The sequence below is a fragment of the Callionymus lyra genome, chromosome 2 (genome assembly GCF_982586985.1).
Source record: "Callionymus lyra chromosome 2, fCalLyr1.hap1.1, whole genome shotgun sequence".
Lineage (NCBI taxonomy): Eukaryota > Metazoa > Chordata > Actinopteri > Syngnathiformes > Callionymidae > Callionymus > Callionymus lyra.
Genome location: NC_141819.1, coordinates 10,052,970 through 10,073,202, shown reverse-complemented (window position 1 = coordinate 10,073,202; position 20,233 = coordinate 10,052,970). Strand labels below are relative to the sequence as shown.

Here is a 20,233-nt window from a genome sequence, read left to right as displayed (position 1 = left end):
AAGTATTCTATTGCACTGAAAAAAACACATGACCTCATTCAGCATCTCTTGTTGCATCCGGAACTTTACAACACGAACGCTGAGAGCCCTTTAAAAGATTTATTATATAAGTGGAATTAAAGTCGCTGCCCTTTTTATAAAGTTGCTTCGCTCAACTTGACGTCTGGACTGTGACACGCACATTACACTTGAAGAGTATCGAGGCAGCACATACCTCTGCCAAGGAGGTCATTTAATACTGGTCATGGCGAAAAATAAATGTCTTACCAGAGAATAAAACCCTGGTCGCCACTAAACTACAGGTGATGTTTACAAGATTGGCATTTTCCTGAGTTGCTGCAGCAGTTAGAAGCCATACAAGTGAATGATAAAACCTTCTCGAATCTAAATAAAACTTTCAAACATCATTTCTGGATTATTTTATCATCAACATTTCCTGGAAAATACAGTTCAATACCTTCAGAACTGTTGTTGTTTTGCTAACTGACAGATAAACAAAGTCAAAAACGTATTTGACGTGGGTGAATGATAAACATGTCAATCCTTTATGACAAAAACTCAAAATACGGCAAAAATAACTTGAATAAATAACCGAAAATAAAGCACGTCCCGACGACGAAACCCTCAAGAATTTGGAGTCTACTCTTCTACAAAGATGCGAACGTACTGGAGACAGATGCTTAGATATTCTTGAACAAGCAGAAGATTCCTGCTGAGCTCATGTTACACTAAGTCAGACTGGTTTAACAAGCAACCACCTGCCGCTTCGTCACGTTTGACAGCTAATTCGAGAGACGTGCAGCGAGACAATGGGTCCGGGTTTGGACCTGCTAAAGGTGCTCGAGTAGACATGTCCAAACGGAAAATTAACATTTGTAGTTTTTGTTGCTGATGTTTTGTTTTTCCTCGATAACAAAAGATCTCAACACATATTCACCAGCATGTGACTTGTGTTCGACTGAGACAGTGGACGATTGTTTATTGCTCGAAGAATTTTTCTATCACAGGCGTTGTTGTTTATCATGACAATGAAGATGTTTGACAACACAATACACACTTTTAGCTACACTTTTACTTCTTGTTACGTCTGTATTTGAGTAAAGCACAATCAGTGATCAGGAGTCAAAAGAGGAATGAAAACAGTCTAGTGGAAGTGGGAGGAAAAGCAGTGCGTCGTGTTGGACTGTTAAACTTTCCAGGGTGTCCAACTCCTATTCCAAGTGCCCTCCTTCATGGTATTTAACAAAAAAAAAAGATGTAATCATGTATATTTTATTATCTTACTAAGGAAACCCTTAGGAATCATTTATCAACTATCCTGTCGATTACCCAGGTAGTGAAATTAAGGAAAAAAAGTGAAACTTAAGTAAGTAAAGGTTATTTTAAAATGCAGTTTGACTATAAAGAGACAAGAAACAAATGCTCACTTCCAGAGACGCACATTTACATAGACGTATTACAAAGGCAAATAATATCAGCCTCCGTTTTTATTGCACAATATTAAAAATATAAAATAAATGTGAAGAAAACTACAACTAAAGTTGGAATTGTATTGAATTTTAACTTCAAATCACATTTGCTGAAACATGCAAGCACATTCTTTATACTGTACATGTTCAAATTATTTAAATTTACTTTAAAAACAGGTAAGAGGGGCTCCGCATATTGATCCATTAGCTCGGCTGATTTATCAACAATAATGATCACTGACGTATAGATGGAACCTGTATTCAATTCAATTGTACTTAAAGTGGCATATTATAAGAAAGTTTTCTCAAGACACTTAACAGTTTAAGACTAAATTGAAGAAAAGAAAAAACAGATCCCAGTGAATAACGGTGGGAAAGCGGCGAAGAAAACCTCCTTTTAAAAGGCAGAAACCTCGAGCAGAACCAGACTCATTGCTGACAGCCTCCTGCTGTGTGTGTATTACTAATAGTTATTATTATGTGTTATTACTATTTTCAAATAAATGAACAGTGAATACATAAATGAGGTAGACTGACAGAAACTTTTACCTCTTGGGCACACGTGAAATGATGCATTCAATGAGTTTTCGGGGTTGCTATGGTGTGTTCAAGAGCCTAGAATATTTTATTACTGGACAAAAAACACTTTAGAGAAGTTAATATTGTGGGTTTTGATTAGTTCACGGTTGTCTGCACACTTTATTTTAGATATTTATTTTGTTAAACATCTTTAAATGTTGATGCGTTTCCTAATTCCATTTTGTTTGCTGGTATTAAATACATTTCAGTGATCAATAATAGCAAAAAATTGGGACCTAGTAGTAAAGAAGTAAAGTAAGTAAGTAAAAGAAGTAAAATAAATGACCAAAAAAGATACAACTACGATTTAAAGAGGCTTAAGAAGGCATCGACCCACAGACCAGCTAATGGTGCATACTCTGCATCTTAATTCAAGTATTATCAATTGTTTTAGACCTTTATTAATGACTTTTTATTCAACTTTTCTGACTGAACTCGGGCAGCTCTTTGCCATCACTTGTGAACACGGTGTGTGTTTGTTCGGGCGTGTGTTTGAGTTGATGTAACGGCCGTATCACAGCTCACATGAACCCTGACTGGGGAATGGTTGTGACATTTGGACGTGGCCTGGTTTTTAAAGCGTGTATCTTACCTGTGTGCAGAGAGAGTGGGGAGAGGGGCCGGGAGAGGGTCGGGGATGGCGTCCCGACACCGAGACTCTTCCTGTTGCTGCTCCGGCAGCTGAAGCACAACGAGAGACAAAAAAAAACATGAACAAATAGAAGCAAAGTGTTGCCGACGGGGAAAGTCGTTAATTTGTTTTAAAAACCTGCAACAACATGATCCGTTTAAAAAAGAACCAAAGACCATTTTCAAATGAAGCAGGACAACAAGAATAAGTAGATTTTTTAAATGGGTGCATTATCACAATTATTTAATTAAAATATTAAATTGACTTTATAGACTTTTGAAAGTGAGTAATTTAACTTTGTATAGCAAATAAACTGCAACACCGTTCAAACAGTCACAAGGAAAGGCTTCGCACGACATCAGGTTCCATCATGCATAATAAAAATTAAATGTTACTACTGGCTAAAACAACCCCAGAGTAATCACAGCCTTGATAGCTCAACCTCAATTACCGTCCTTTCAACAAACGCACCGTGATGCATTTATGTCTCGGCATGTGTACTGGACTGCGCCGCGAAAACGTGACTTTCGGATTCGACGGAGGTTTCATGACGGTGTGACGGAGGAGGAGGAGGAGATTAGGACGAGATGTGACGTTTCCAGAGTGAAGCGAAAGAGCCGTTAAGCTCCGATGTAGGACACAGTAATTCGGGCGTGGGTTGCTTTTAAAGATGTTGGGAGGAGAAGAGTTTTCAAGTGTGAGAAAAAACATGAATATTGTCTTTGAATGCCAATGTAAAATTAAATAAACTGGAGATTTATTAAGGGCAATGTTTAGATTTAACATATCGATATATATATCTTGAAATTTTGCCAGTAAAGAAAGAGATATTTGATAACTTTAATGTTATATCTCAAACTTTTACCAAAACAAATAAGAAAGCTGAACTAAGATAAAAAGATATCAACAATAAAGCCACATTAAAACCGCCAAACACTTTTTTTAATAGGCTTGTTTTAGCTAAAAGAAAGACTAGTTTCAATATACAGTCAGTAGGACAGGATTCATCCATAGAGCTACAGTATTAATTCATGGTTTGTCACCAACGATCCCTTTGGAGATGCTAAGCTAATAACAATTTCCATCTGTAACTCATGACACGGCTTTTGGAAACAACTCCACCCGTCTTTTACACAAACCTCACTGCGTTGTCAATAAATTATTTGTGGATTTTCTGCCAAAACCTGTTCTTCTCAAAAGAGGATCAAGACAAACCTTTTCAAAAACAGTTTGCTAAAAGATCCCATGAAACCGTTGCAAATATTTTGTTGAACGATTAATATGTAATTAAATAATTGCCATTTACTGATCAAGACGATCCAAACCTTAATCAAACCCAATAACAACTACATAAACATAAAGAGTCGAAACATTACAACCAGAAATGTGAAGTTTAGTTCTGACTTCGGTTCAAGACTCTGGTGGAGTCGTCTCATAGTCTAGCCTGAGATATTTAAAGTACAAAAATGACAGATTTTGCTTAACCTTTCATTATTAATTTGGGATTTTTTTTGTCGATTTTTAATTCTCTTTTTTCCTCAGAATTCATGATTAAGAAAAGACACAAAAAAGCCCAACTTGCAGATTACAATGTTGACAAAGTGATTCAACAATTCACCATCGTGAGGTCCGCCATTGTCTAAGTGAAACTAATATCAAACTCCAAATCTCCCGACTCCCATGTTTCAAATGTTGCAGTATGCAACACTAATAGACTCAGGGACTCATTTATTCCTCGTGCTATTAGGCTGTTTAATTCTGAATGTTGGTGGCAGGAGTGGAGTGAAAAGATGATTCTATTCTATTTTTATCTTTGTTATTTTTCTTTGATACACGTTCTTTATCTTCAGATTGTTATCTTTCACTTTCTTTTTATTGCACTTTGTTCTCGTTCCCGTTTTATGAATCCATAGTCTGTGTTGCTGTATGCTGAAAAAACAATTTCCCGAAGGAGACCTCCTGATGGATCAATAAAGTTAATCTAGCCATCCAAGTCCCTCATCATGACCATGTTCTGAATGTATTACTTTATAAAGTTGCTCTGAAATCTGGGCGAAGGAGAGGTTACGAGAGCGGAGTCCTTTATGACGTAATAATGTTTACACTCGTCCTCCAGCCAGCTGTAATCATGCCCTCTTTGTTTATACAACGAGTCCCTTCGAGGTAGAGACTTTGTGGTTATGGTAAACAAGATTTAATCTCCAGAGAAACCAAGTGTTTTCAGTGGGCGGGGCTTAAGATCATTTTCTAATATTTCAATGAAAAGAGAGTTTTGTACAAACACACACTGATGATACAATAGAGTCCAACATCTTTTTAATCAACACATTAGTTTACCTTTTAGGAAACTTATTAAACCCAGCCGACCATCATAAGAGTTTGCTAAGTGTCTTGATAGAATGTGACAGGTGGTCATAATGTAATGGACGATCTCTTTGGTTTATCGCAGCAGCAAATAACATCTGTACCGCAGTGAAGGCGGGAGATAATCTGTGATCAGCAGGGAATATGAATCCTATAAATCCAGTAGATACAAACGTTAATCTTTATAATATCTCCCGACTTGATTTACAACCAAAAATACTCGATGATCCGGTGCAGCTCGGGCTTACGGTTCTTAGCGAGAAGATGCGTCTTTGTCTCTGCCCACTAAGATTCAACTCAAAGGGAGGAGGTTACATCCGCCTTCACAGCAGCTCTGCCTTGAGAAGGGTTTATATAACTGCGAGCATGATGTGCGAGGAAAACACAGGACGAGTCAGCGGCACAATGCGAGGGCAAACCTCTTCTCCACACTCTTTAAAATGTGGCAACAGCGAGACCAGCTTTAGGCACAGATGTCCAGTGTGTGTGTGTGTGTGTGTGTGTGTGTGTGTGTGTGTGTGTGTGTGTGTGTGTGTGTGTGTGTGTGTGTGTGTGTGTTCTAGAGGTGGTGTTTAATCCATCGGCTCTAAACCCCTTCAAATAATTTCAGAAAACAAAAACACAGACCATCTTTTTTGATAGACACAAGCTAACGGTTGAAATGTTCTTTAAAGTTACATATTTTTTAAGCCATAATGAAGATTTTAAACATGTCATGCAAACATGACCGTCCTATTTATCGTCATTGATCGACACCAGACATGGAGGCCATCGGAGCCCTGACCATTTTTTCAATCCATATTAGGTCAATGTAACTTCCTGTTGATTCTGCAGCTGTGGACAGAAGCACGGCGGAATTTCATGTTTATAAAATGTTTACTTCTGTTAACCCAAAGAAATGCACACCACCAATCTTATGCACTGATATGAAGGTAAAAAGGTAAAAGACATACATTGAAATGTTTCTCATAAAAATACTTAATTTTATTTTAATGAAGTAGATTTTAGCAAGAAAAATTAATGCTGCAGATTAATCGTCATAAATATTAATAGCATTTTAAATGACAATAATCCAAATATTATATCTAAGAAGGTCTAAATAATAGTTTGACGCCATTGTTTTCAAGCGAAAAGGTTCTGTATTTTGCATTTAAGATTTTTTTTCAAATTCAATATGAAAGACAGAATATAGAACAGTTTAAAATGTAGAGAAAACAATCCACAAATATCCCTGACGAAGGGAGCCTAACTTGGGGATAATCCTTACTAATATAATAGGATCCTTTTTATTGCAACCCTGAAAATATCACCTCAGAATGACTGCAGCTAGCATTGTTCTTAGCGAGCTAAGCTAGTAGCAAGTGTACGATTCATTTTAAAATTTCCTTTACTGTGACAAAAAAAAGTTAATAGAAAATAATGTTGGTTTAGAATTATATATTCTATAAACATACATGCAACAATGGCCCGTGTTGCTGTGTGCTTGAAAACCAATCTTTGTATCCTTTGTCTTTGTTTTTTTTTTTGTAATCCATGTTCTTTATCTTTGTTCTTGTTCTTATTTTATTTTTATTCTTTTTTATGAATGCTGTATTTGCTGTGGATAATTTCTAAAACAATTTCCCGAAAGAGACCTTCAGAGGGATCAATAAAGTTTATCCATCTATCTATATCTCTTTGATCCTACAGTCTCATAATATATCTTATCTGCCAATGTACCGTGATACACATTGTATTGCCAGATTATTGCCAATAAACGCCCCTACTAGCAAAGGCACGTGTTAGTATATTGGAAATATGTAATAAATAATAAATAATGTTAACCGTTTAGAAATATATATTTTATAAACGTACATTTGTTGATGTGTAACAGGGCGCTATGGGGTTAGCTTAACATTACATGGAAGCTAGTGAATTGTTGTATTTAATACATTGGGCAAAATTGGATTTGTAGGGAATATTAACAAATAAATAAAAATCCATACAATGGTACATCGCCTTTATTCCGTCACAATACTTGTGGTTTTGCTTCTTTCTTTTTTTTCAAATGACATTTTGTTTTTGTCATAGTTATTCTTGGGGTTTCGTACACATTTATTTATTTTAAATTATTTATTTTAAATAACATATATTCCATTTAAAGTGTGTGTTTGATATAGTTTGGTTTTCAAAACAAATGAAGTTGTAAAAATGTCATTCACTGTGCAAAAAAAAAAAAGTTGAGGAAAAGAATGTAAACCTTTTAGAACTATATATATTGTGTAAACATACATGTGCTGGTGTGTGACAGGGTGCTATGGGTTAGCTTAGCATTCTATTGTAGCAAGAGAAACAAAATAAATAAAATACATTTATAAGGAATCATCCAGTTTCTTGGAGATAAAATAATAATTTCCAGGTCTATATTTATTAACATCTAAACATAAAATGGCACCTGTTTCATAACATGACCTGAACACACTTTTATTTCATATATTTTAAAACATTTATAAGAAACATAATCAAGCTAACAGCTGTCACTTCATGTCACCACTATCAGGTCCCACCGCTATCTGTGTCCGCCAGAAACTATCACTATCATCCTTGAACACACTTTTTCTCATTCATCGAAAAAAATGAACAAAAAACTCCAAAAATACTTTTGACATGAAACTTTAAAGAGTCAAACTAAGTCATTTGTGATCTTTGATAGAGAAGCTAAGTAGCTTTAGCATCACAACAAAGGTAAAGACAAGAGAGAAGCTACAACTCTTAGCATGTAAATAAAAAAAAACCTTCTACCTCTTGGACCTCTTGAGCAAGGATCCGGGGACGAAGTGACACTTGTTCTGACTCGGAACCCCCGTCCAGTGACTCGGATCCGACATCCTGTAAATGTTTTAGTTCGAGCCAGAAGTTCTGGTTGTGTTCTCGGAACCAACACCTCGCTGCTGCTACATCTCCACCATCGTGTCTCGCTTTCTTTCCGCGGCTTCTTTTGTATTCGAGCCCGCCGGCCTCGCCTGGTGCCCCGGCTCAACGCTCCGACGCCGCGTGTCCGGTACCATCACCGAGGTGGTTCCGAAAAAAGAGTGTGTGTGTGTGTGTGGAGTCGGTGCCGTTGTTGTAATGAGACGAGGTTTGTGTATCAGACACAACGGGAGCTGCTCGTGCGCGCGTGTCTGTCCGTGTGAGCAGCCCGGAGACTGGTGGTGGTGGTGCGTTCAAGTGCGGCTCGTAAAAACTCTGGCGTTGACTTTCCAAAATGTGCACCGAAATTCAAACTATTAATAGTCGACGAACTTTCACGGAGAGAAAATAGCCTTCGTGTGATAAGAGAACATGGAAAAAGGGGGACATTTAAAACGAACGTAAAGTTTTCGTTTTATTTTTATATTGTTTTTTAAAATATCCTTAAAGTTCAAAGTTCATGTTTATTTATTCATTCATTGTCTAGCACTTTATCCCTTAACGGGGTCACGGGGGCCTATCCCAGTATCATAGGGCGAGAGGCAGGGGACACCCTGGACAGGACGCCACACAAATAAAAGACAACCTATTCTATGTTAGTCTTTGTATCCTTTGTTATTTTTCTTGTATCTATGTTCTTTATCTTTATCTTTATTTTTAGACTGAGATTCTATCATCTTGTTCTTTCTCTTTATTTCTCTTTGTTCTTGTTCTTATTTTATATTGATTTATTTTTTAAGAAAAAAAATTGCTGTATTTGCTGTGGATAATTGGAAAAAAAGAAATTCAATAAAGTTCTACCTAACCTAACCTAACTATTCACACACAGACTCATACCTACGGACAATTTCCCAAAGTTCTCAATCAACCTCTGTATGTTTTTGGACTGTGGGAGGAAACCGGAGTGCCCAGAGTAAACCCACGCAACACGTGGAGAACATATAAACTCCACACGGAAAGGTTGGCTCGACATGTGTGTGTTAAATAGATGTTGGACTCTATTGTATCATCAGTGTCTGTTTGTACAAAACTCTCTTTTTATTGAAATATTGATTTAGAAAATGATCTTAAACCCCGCCCACTGAAAATACTGTTTTTCTGGAGATTAAATCTTGTTTACCATAACCACACCCACTCTGCTGTGATTGGTTCGAACGTGGAGGTCACCGCGTGTTATCAATCCAGGAAGTCTCCACCTCCAAGGGACTCATTGTATAAACAAAGCGGGGCATGATTACAGCTGGCTGGAGGAGGAGTGAAGCTATTATTACGTCATTATGGACTCTCGTAACCTCTCGTTCGCCCGGATTTCAGACGGGGGAGAACTTTATAAAGTAGTAAGTTCAAAACGTGGTCATGACTGCAGGTCTGAGGTGACCATCTGCAGCACCGGGGTGCCTCAAGGGACAGTGCTGTCACCTTTCCTTTTTTCCCTCTACACGGTGGACTTTACCTATGACTCCAGCAGCTGTCACCTCCAGAAGTTTTCTGACGACTCGGCCATTGTGGGCTGCGTGTCTGGGGGGGGCGAGCTGGAGTACAGATCAGTCATCAAGGACTTTGTTGACTGGTGTGAGAGCAACTACCTTTGCTTAAACACCGGTAAGACAAGGGAGATGGTGATTGACTTCAGGAAAAAGTCTCCACCACATCAACCGGTGAGCATCCAGGGCTCGGACATTGAGCTTCAAATACCTGGGTGTTCACCTCAACAATAAACTGAACTGGTCCACACACATCAACGCCGTGTACAAGAAGGGCCGAAGTCGCCTCCACCTCCTAGGGAGACTGAGGTCCTTTGGAGTGTGCAGACCACTTTTAAGGACCTTTTATGACTCCGTGGTAGCCTCTGCTATCCACTACGCTGTGGTCTGCTGGGGAGCAGGCAGCACGGACCGGGACAGGAAGAGACTGAACAGGCTGGTCACGAGGGCCGGCTCTGTCCTGGGCCGCTCGCTGGACTCGGTGGAGGAGGTGGGAGAGAGGAGGACACTCTCCAGACTATCCTCCATCAGGGACAACACTCTCCACCCACTGCACCTGACCGTGGAGGAGCAGCTCCTTCAGTGGCTCAGGCACCCCCAGTGTAGGACGGAGCGTTATAGAAGGTCCTTCATCCCAACTGGTGTCAGGATATTTAACTCTCTACTTTAAATATCCTGATGCTAATCCATAGTGTGTTTTTCTTCTCGTGTGCTTTTTATTTTTATTTTTTTCCCGTTTTTAGTTCTATTTTATTTTATTTTATTCTATTTTATTTTGTTAATAGTGTTAAATTTCTAATTTTTGTAAATAATTGTATATTCTTAAGATCGTTTTTATTTTATTTTGTATTATCTCTTTTATTATTTCTTTTTCCTTGCACTTTATTTTTTGAACTGCGCTGTTGTGAAAGTGTGTTTCCCCTCTGGGGATGAATAAAGCTTTTCTATTCTATTCTATGATGAGGAACTCACTGCTTTTTGGAGAGAAAGACTTCAACATTTGAAATGTGTGAGTGAGTCAGTAGGGTTTGGTTTTTACATTAGTTGCTCTTGAACTATAAAACAAATGGTGACAAACATAGAAATGTACATACAAATGTAATGTTGTTTTTTTCTTACTTTGATTGACAATACATTCTAAAGAAACATGCTTATGACAACTAAATACAATTTACTAGCGATGTGTTGATGAAGCTTCATGAAACAGTGTCATTATTTCCTGAGTCCACTAGATGTCACTCTTTAGTCTATAATTTTATCTATTATTTTTTAAAAGGTTAGTCTATTGAAACCTCACATAATTTGTCAGCTAAGGGCGCCCCCTACCGTCCAAAAATGATGACGCTGCTTCATGAAGCTTCGTCGACACATCACTATCGACGACGCCTCATGAAACAGCCGTGTAGTGAAGACACTGTATCATGATAAAACTCATTTTTTGAAAGTCCACTAGATGTCACTCTCCGCTTTATAGTATTGGGCTCTAATCTACTAATTCAATTAAACCTGGCATGATTTTAAAAAAAAAATCAAAATGCAGACACCAGATGGCACTCTAAGTTTGAAATGCTAAAGTATACGAGCAGCACTTGAATGCACCATCTAGTTAGTTAAGCTTGGAAGAACACATTCACCTATGTGGGCATTTGATTTTCTTGGGGGCCACATTATATACTGTGACTGGTATACGGGGCCCTCGAGCCAAAAGAAAGAAGGGACCAAAAAAATAATACAATAAATAAAAATTAATTTTGTCTGATTGTATATTATTTCAGTTTATATATTTTATTTAAAGATTCTTAGGAAAGAAAATACTTCATATATTCATAAAATTGAAAACATAATTAATAGAATGAAAAAAACTGTTATTAAGGTAAGGTAAAACTTGTTCTATATTTACTTTAATATATATTGAATTTAAAAAAATGTGGAAGAAAACACACAATAATCTTGTTTGTAAACTAACAACCTAAAACCTGGACTATGTGAAGGAGGTTGGAGACCAGATCCACACGTATGAAGCGCATATGTCGTCACAATCTGCAGCCCTTGCAACATATCATGCAACGTATCTTTATGAACACAATCCTACAACATCACAACAACGTTATCTTTGTTTCCCTCCGAGGAAACCCACGGTTCGCAACTACTGCCCGAGACGAGGTGCAGAGGAATCCGTGGCTTCACTTCCTCTTCGTACAGTCAGAACAGGTGTGAGAGAGTTTGGTGGCACCGCTCACATATTCATGGACACGACGGATGCAGTCGCCGCTGTTTGCAATGTTGCCTTCCTCCAAAGCTGCCAGCACTGTTGCCAAGCAACGCCTCACAGATTAGACACAACTAATACAATCCTGGTCTTTGCGGGTGAAATGGAGTTCCTTAAAACACCGTGTAACTTCTTACAAAAATATGAGGTTTTCTTTTGGGTTTTCATTAATCCTAACATTTGCAATAATTGTTTAATTCCAAATTGTCCTCTTTTTTAAGTTGAAATGCTGTCGCTCAAAAACTGTAAATAGTACATTATCTTAAGCACTTTATTAAACCAATATCTCCATCATCGAGTGAATTTCCATCTCTTCAGTTCTATTGACTTCTTCATCACACGGTCGTAAGCTTAAAATTGTTAATTCCTACCCAGATGTTGACAACCCTGGATCTTCTCAAACAGAGTTACATCATACAAAGCTACTCGTGATAAATCGGCCCGTGGGAATAAGCGAGAGTTTTCCTTACACCACCCCCGAAAAGATTTTAAATGATAGATGGACAAAATTAACAATTCAAAATAGTATCAACGCAAATCACTTCTAAGGCATTCACACATTTTTCTACTCACCCTCATGTTGACCAATGGTTGGGATTATTTTAATCTGTTTCTTTTTAGAGTTATAGATAAAAATGTTTGTTCATTTTCATGTAGCGACTGGAGCTCAGTAGTCTTCGTCTTCATCTTCGTCCAAAAAGACACTTAAAAACATCCAAATACCTCCATACTTCTCGTCTGTAAGGTCCCTCTTGAATTGTAGCCCCAACATTAAGAATTGTTAAAAAACACTTTAAAAAGTCTTTATTTTAAGATTGTTTTTAGCGACGCTGCTAAGCCATTAGCTGACAAAATGTGAGCTACCGCTACAAACAAACTTAAAATATGGATTTAATTAATTTTTTGGGGAATAATTCCCAAAGTAGAGGCTAATAAATTACAAGATGGTCGTTACAGACGAGAAGTATGGAGGTATTTGGATGTTTTTAAGTGTATTTTTGGACCAAGATAAAGTTGAAGATGATGAAGAAAACTGACCAAACCCTAACCCTAACACTAACCATGAGGCTAGCACTAACCCTAACTCTGACCCTAACACTAAACCTAATCCTAACCCTAATACTGCCCTAACCCTTACCCTAACCCTGACACTAACACTAACCCTAACTCTAACACTTACACTGACCCTAACCCTAACACAAAACATTTTTTTAACATCTATATTTTTCCAAGCAATTCAGGAGTTATCCACCAGGTGGTGACCAACTGCAATATAATGTCTTTTTTTTCTTTTTTTTTTAATTCCCAACATTTAAACAAAAAAGCTCATCATTATTATATATATTAACAAGTGTGTGTGATGACTCTTACCTCCAGGGGTGAAGGGTTTGCAGGGGACTACAGGGGCTGCAGGGGCTGCAGGGACTCAGGACAGTAGGGCTCTGGCATGTGGGGGACAAACTGTAAGGTAAGAGATGATGGTCGCATGAATAAGAGTGCTTACGCGGCACTTTACAGCACCAGCATCCATCATCAGTCGGGAGCAACACAGACAAAGGATGAAGGGGAAAGGGTTGAAGATAGTATGGGGTGTGATGGAGGGGTTATTTTGAAGCACTTGCACAGAATATTACAACACAAAAGGAAGGAAATGTCACCATGCCACGATATTTCACAACAGTAAGGATGTGCCGCAAACCAGGATATAAACGTCGCTTTTTCTCTTAAAAAGACATTGAATTTGTTTTAAATAAAGATGTTTATTAATTAAAATGTCAGAGAAAAAAGAAGAATTTGAATCATCATGTGGCTCGTCTGTTTTCCCATCGCTGGGTTCTTTTTTAATTTAAAATAAATAGTGAAGCCGTGTGAGAGGATCAACAGAGTGACATCATTCGCCAAAAGCTCAGATGCAACACTGAGGTCACTGAACTACAAATCCTCCTCCCCGGAGAAATCCTCTTTATGTAAACTGGAATGAGAGTCAATGACACTTGAAATGAATATTTCTCTATTTGTTTTAAAAGGAATTTGCACATTAAAAACACACAAAGCAAGAATCATTTTTCATTTAAAATCAACATATTTCACCATCACTTGTTTGGCATTTTTTAATAAATGTATTTAATTTTAATACACTTCTACAATATTGCAAAAACTCAGTGAACCCTATCTGGCACATATTGACGACCCCTTTAAATCCCCAGACCTGCTTCTACAGTGGAGGCTCGGCCGCCCAGAGGCGTCGATCCCTCCCCGTGCTGACCGTGCGTCGTGGCTGTTTCTATTGATTTCTCCGCTCAGATGTGGGCTTGGACGGCCGACTGTTGTGTCAGTGTTGCAGAGGCTTCTCGACAACGCTGCGCTAATAAACATGTTGTCATAGTGATACAATGGGAGGACGATAGAACGGCAACATACAAATGAAGTTCAAGTGCATGGTCATGAGGCGCATGAAGCACTTTCCAATGCATCGAGGAGTGTTTCTAATATGCATATAGATGGTGAATGAAAAGATATATTTACTTTTATCAAGTTTGTGCTGAATCTGGAAAAGCCACTTTTTTTTTGCAAGCAGATGTTTCTGCTATTAGACCGACTTGCATTGTTTTCAATTGGTAAAGTTGCTTTAAATAAATTCACGGTCGACTCCTGCTGTTGCCACACTACATAAAAGTGTGTAGTTTGTACAACTTAAAATATAAACCATGTATCTGTTGCCCCGGCCCATCAAAGGATCCTGTCGAAACAATTGCTTACTACGGAGAAGCATGTGGCTAACAGCTAGCAGCGCACGTGATAAAATGACAGCTAAAAACGTCAAAAATGAAAGAAAAAGAAAATTCACATGGTCATCATAACATACACTAAGAGATACATGGCAGCTGATCAGTCGGTCGTCACTTTAGATTCTTTTTTATGTCCAAAGCTAATACTTTAAAATTCTGCATTACCTTAGCAAGTAGTATTATACTAGAAGTTCATGCTATCAAGTATATGCAAGTACAAGTTTAACTAAAGTAAGTATATTAAGATGTATTCACTTTTAGAGTATTAAATGTATACTAATTTGATTCTTCTTTGGACTAAATTGAAACACTAAGTTTATACTATCAAGTATACTATTCTCTATACTACCATTGTATTGGGAATAAACTCTGTGTCTATAGTTTACTTCACAAAGGTATACTATTCTCTATACTACCATTGTATTGGGAATAAACTCTGTGTCTATAGTTTACTTCACAAAGGTATACTATTCTCTATACTACCATTGCATTGGGAATACACTCTGTGTCTATAGTTTAATTCACAAAAGTATACTATTCTCTATATTACCGTTGTATTGGGAATACACTCTGTGTCTATAGTTTACTTCACAAAGGTATACTATTCTCAATACTACCATTGACAACACACACAACTACACAACAAAAATACGGTCATGTCCTGAAAATATACTTGATAAACTGCAGTAAACTCACGGTAAATTGTACTTCATTTAACAGACTCACAGGGGATGTGAACCAGCAACATTAACTTCCACCTGCACAGATGCTCTGACCACGAGCCACTGTATGTCACAATGTTTCTGAAGTGTGGATTCTTTGTTTTGTCCAATATTGAGTATAACATACTGTACGTTGGTCATACTAAATATACTGAATATACTTATCTTTACTAAAAATAAACTTAAAGTGCAGTACTTTTATTTTAGTATATAATGATTATTTTCATTGTACACAATACACATTCTCATACACATCTTCATAGTACACTTGAATATACTTATTTTTGCTAAGGGGTTCCAAAAGTAAACTTCAAGTATACTACTTCAATTTTAGTATAACATAAGGATACTCATATTACTTATTTTTGCTAAGGGTCGCAAAAGTAAACTTCAAGTATACCACTTGAATTTTAGTACAACATAAGTATACTAATAGTACACTTGTATATACTTATTTTTGCTAAGGGATGCCAAAAGAAAACTTCAAGTATATTACTTAAATTTAAGTATAACACAAGTATACTCATAGTACACTCTTATATACTTATTTTTGTTAAGAGATGTCAAAAGTAAACTTCAAGTACATTACATCAGTTTTGGTATAAACATAAATATACTCATAGCACACTTGTATATACTTCTTTTTGCTAAGGGATATCAAAAATAAACTTCAGGTACATTACTTCAGTTTTGGTATAACATAAGTATAATAATAGTACACTTGTATATACTACTTTTTACGAAGGGATGTCAAAAGTAAACTTCAAGTATACCACTTGAATTTTATTACAACATAAGTATACTCAAAGTACACTTGGATATACTTCTTTTTACGAAGGGATGTCAAAAGTAAACTTCAAGTATACCACTTTAATTTTATTACAACATAAGTATACTCAAAGTACACTTGGATATACTTCTTTTTACGAAGGGATGTCAAAAGTAAACTTCAAGTATACCACTTGAATTGTATTACAACATAAGTGTACTCAAAGTACACTTGAATATACTTCTTTTTACGAAGGGATGTCAAAAGTAAACTTCAAATAAAATAATTCAGTTTTGGTATTACAAGTATACTCACAGCACGCTTATGTGTTCTTTTTTTTTGCTAAGGGATGTCAAAAGTAAACTTTAAGTATACTTCAATTTAATTATAACATAAATTAACTCATAGTACACTGTTATATACTTCATTTTGCTAAGGCATGCCAAAAGTAAACTTTAAAAGTATATTACTTCAATTTGAGTAAAAAAATATTTGAATACTACACTTGAATATACTTATTTTCGCTATAGATGTCAAATTAAACTTCTAGTATACTACTTCTGTTTCAGTAAAACAAAGGAATACTCATAGTACACTTATTTTTGCTAAGATATGTCGACGCTGAGAGATGCCGTCTGGCTTCCAATCGAATCCCACTGAGCAGGCGACACAGGAATGAAACCCTAGTGTAGGTCAACGACCTCCTATATCCACTTTAGTTTGGAGATATCTTTGTCACCCTCAGTCAAGACAGCTGCTCGAGCTGGGAAAGGAAAGTCATGGAACACCTGAGAAAACAGTTACCCGTGGCAACTAAAGGTTGGTTCGAGATGACGGTGATTAGTGCTGGCAGAAAACCTTCATGATGCATTCGTGCACAGATGGAGACGAGGGATTGTTATTAAATAAAAATAAAAAAAAGAGCATCTGAGTTAATCCACCGAGAGAGAGGCTGCTGGTGGAATCATGGAAGCTCCTACGCTTTATGGATCGGCACGTCGTGGGATGCAGGTATCCCCGCCACCATTATCGCCCTCCACAACAAAAACAAAAAAAAAACACTCTCCGAGGAGGCGGAGTGAGTGGGTGGCGAGGAGAAGGGAGACACGACAGAGTGCTGGGGTAACTGGTTTATGTAAATGCTAAAAAACATCTGAACTGGCCCAGGGCCGTTTGTCTTTCCACGACACATGATTCCAGCCACGTGTGTCGCTCTTGAACACACAACCGATAATGTCAACATTAGAAAATCATCTGAAGCCCCGCCCACATTTCTGGCAATCAGTTGTTTGTTGTAACCGCTCTGCTGTGATTGGTCAAGCATCGCCAGAAGCAATCCCAGAAGTCTTCAAGTCCAGGGGGACTCGTTGTATAAACAAAGCGGGGCGTGATTACAGCTTGGAGGAGGAGGAGTGAAGCCATCGTTATGTCATAATGGACTCCGCTCTCGTAACTTCTCGTTTGCCCAGATTTGAGACTAACTTTATAAAGTAATAGGTTGAAAACATGGTCATGACGAGGGACTTACTGCATCTTGGAGAGGAAGACTTCAACATTTGTAAACATGTGAGTCGGGAGAGTTTAGTAAAGTAGACATTAGATGCCTTTTGAGTTGACGTGAACAGCGGCGCAAATCGAAGAAATAAAAACACATTGAATAAATGTAGGCAATGACGTTCAAAGAGCAATATATATATGTAAAACATGTATATCATTTATATATATATAGTTCAAAGAGCAATATATATATATATAAGTCCAGAAGCAATATATATGTGTAAAACATTTATATAATTTATATATATATATATATATACTGTGTATATATATGTATATATATATATATGTGTGTGTGTGTAAAACATTTATATAATTTATATATATATATATATATATATATACTGTGTATATATATGTATATATATATATATATATGTGTGTGTGTGTAAAACATTTATATAATTTATATATATATATATTAATATATATATATATATATATAAATATATCTTTTTTAATGCAACCAATATCTGTGACAATTTTCCTTTATTGTAAAAAAGTGGGTATATATATATATAATATTTTATATATAGGTAAGTATAGGTATGTAGAACTTTATTGATCCTCAGGAGGTCTCCTTCAGGAATTTTTTTTCTTCCAATTAGACACATATTTATAAATAAATCTATTTATATATATTTTTATACATTTCATATATGTATAAACTATGTAACATTTTATATATTAATATATAGAACATATTTTTATTTATATGTGAGAAACACGCTTTATTTATCTGTACAAATTATATTTTACTTCAGAGTCATAAACATTGTAAAAGAACAATAATATCATAAAGTTTTTGTTTTTTTCCATGAATATAAAAAACCAAGCAGGACTTACTCCAGAGTCAGAGAGGGGATCCTCAGCTTGTCTCTGCGGGACTTCATGCTGGTAAACACCGGCTCAGCGCGCAGCAGCGCTCGCTCCTCCCGCCGGCGCGCGGACACTCATCGCTGCGGTGAAGCGACTATAAATAACCCGCTGAGCTCCAGGAGCGTCTTCCAGCTCCAGCGGCTCCTCGTCCCTTCTTACGGCCGCGGCGCTCGATGTGATAACCGGGAGAAGCGGCGACGAGTCTCCAGCCTCGGCGGAGCTTCGAGGGAGGAACGAACACGAGCGAGGGAGACACGGGTCAACTGTGGGGGGGAGGGAGGGAGGAGGAGGCGGTTACCGGAGGAGGGTGACTACAACCATCCGGGCGGTGGTGGGTGACAGTGGAGCGAGATCATGCGAAACATGTTATTCGTGTTTTTAACCATTTAAGATCCACTAAATGTGTTGATCTTAGTGTGTGTTAAATAGATGTTGTGACTCTATTGTATCATCAGTGTGTGTTTGTACAAAACTCTATTTTCATTGAAATATTGACATTAGAAAATGATATTAAGCCCCGCCCACTGAAAACACACTGTTGTTGTTCTGGACATGAAATCTTGTTTACCATACCCACTCTGCTGTGATTGGTCACAGTAAACTTCAAGTATACCACTTGAATTTTATAACAACATAAGTGTAATCATAGTTCACTTGGATATACTTCTTCTTACGAAGGGATGTCAAAAGTAAACTTCAAGTAAAATAATACAGTTTTGGTATTACATAAGTATACTCACAGCACGCTTGTATGTTCTTTTTTTTTGCTAAGGGATGTTCAAAGTAAACTTTCAGTATACTTGAATTTTAGTATAACTTAAATGAACTCATAGTACACTGTTATATACTTAATTTTGCTAAGGGAGTAAACTTTAAAAGTATATTACTTCAATTTGAGTGACTATTTTAATACTACACTTGAATATACTTATTTTCGCTAAAGATGTCAAATTAAACTTCAAGTATACTTCAGTTTCAGTAAAACAAAACTATTGTATCATCAGTGTGTGTTTGTACAAAACTCTCTTTCCACTGAAATATTGACATTAGAAAATGATCTTAAGCCCCGCCCACTGAAAACACTTTTTTTTCTTGTTCTGGAGATTAAATCTTGTTTACCATACCCACTCTGCTGTGATTGGTCAAACATCGAGGTTTGTCACCACGTGTCATCAATCCCGGAAGTCTCAACCTCCAAAGGGACTCGCTGTGTAAACAAAGCGGGTGTGATTACAGCTGGTTGGAGGAGGAGCGAAGCCATTATTACGTCATAATGGACTCTCGTAACCTCTTGTTCGCCCAGATTTCAGACGAGGGACAACTTTTTAAAGTAAGTAAGTAAGTAAGTAATTTTTATTTGTATAGCGCTTTTCCAGACCAGGGTCACAAAGCGCTTAAACAATCAAAACAATATTCAATAAAGTATATACTTTAAAGGTCAAGATAAAACTGATAACAGGAGTTCCAGAAGATCAAGGAAAAGCCTAAACAAATAAAATTGTCAACCTCCAAGGGACTCGTTGTGTAAACAAAGCAGGGCATGATTACAGCTTGTTGGAGGAGGAGGAGTGAAGCCATCGTTACGTCATCATGGACTTCGCTCTCGTAACCTCTCGTTCGCCCAGATTTCAGACGAGGGAGAACTTTATAAAGTAGAAATCAAGTGTTCTGGGGTTTTGTTAGTTTACCCATAGAGGTCACGCGCAGCAGCAGTAAGAAGCCATACAGAAGAAAGAAGATGAAATATTAAAATGTTTGGGAAGTTGCCATCA

At 37.2% G+C, this 20,233-nt stretch overlaps 1 protein-coding gene across 2 annotated transcripts in view; it reads right to left on the bottom strand.

The window, feature by feature from the left end:
* The window catches only part of mast3b (microtubule associated serine/threonine kinase 3b), a 43,430-nt gene extending 24,780 nt beyond the window's left edge, over positions 1–18,650 (bottom strand). The window contains exons 1-3 of one of the 2 annotated variants that reach the window (XM_087783478.1): positions 18,429–18,650; positions 13,117–13,206; positions 2,641–2,729 (exon numbers count right to left, since the gene is read on the bottom strand). In XM_087783478.1, the coding sequence (XP_087639604.1) occupies positions 2,641–2,729; positions 13,117–13,206; positions 18,429–18,475 (226 nt within the window). In that variant the 5' untranslated portion in view covers positions 18,476–18,650. The remainder of the gene's footprint in view (positions 1–2,640; positions 2,730–13,116; positions 13,207–18,428) is intronic. The other variant, XM_087783479.1, reaches the window with a different exon arrangement.
* Between the last annotated feature and the right edge of the window lie 1,583 nt (positions 18,651–20,233).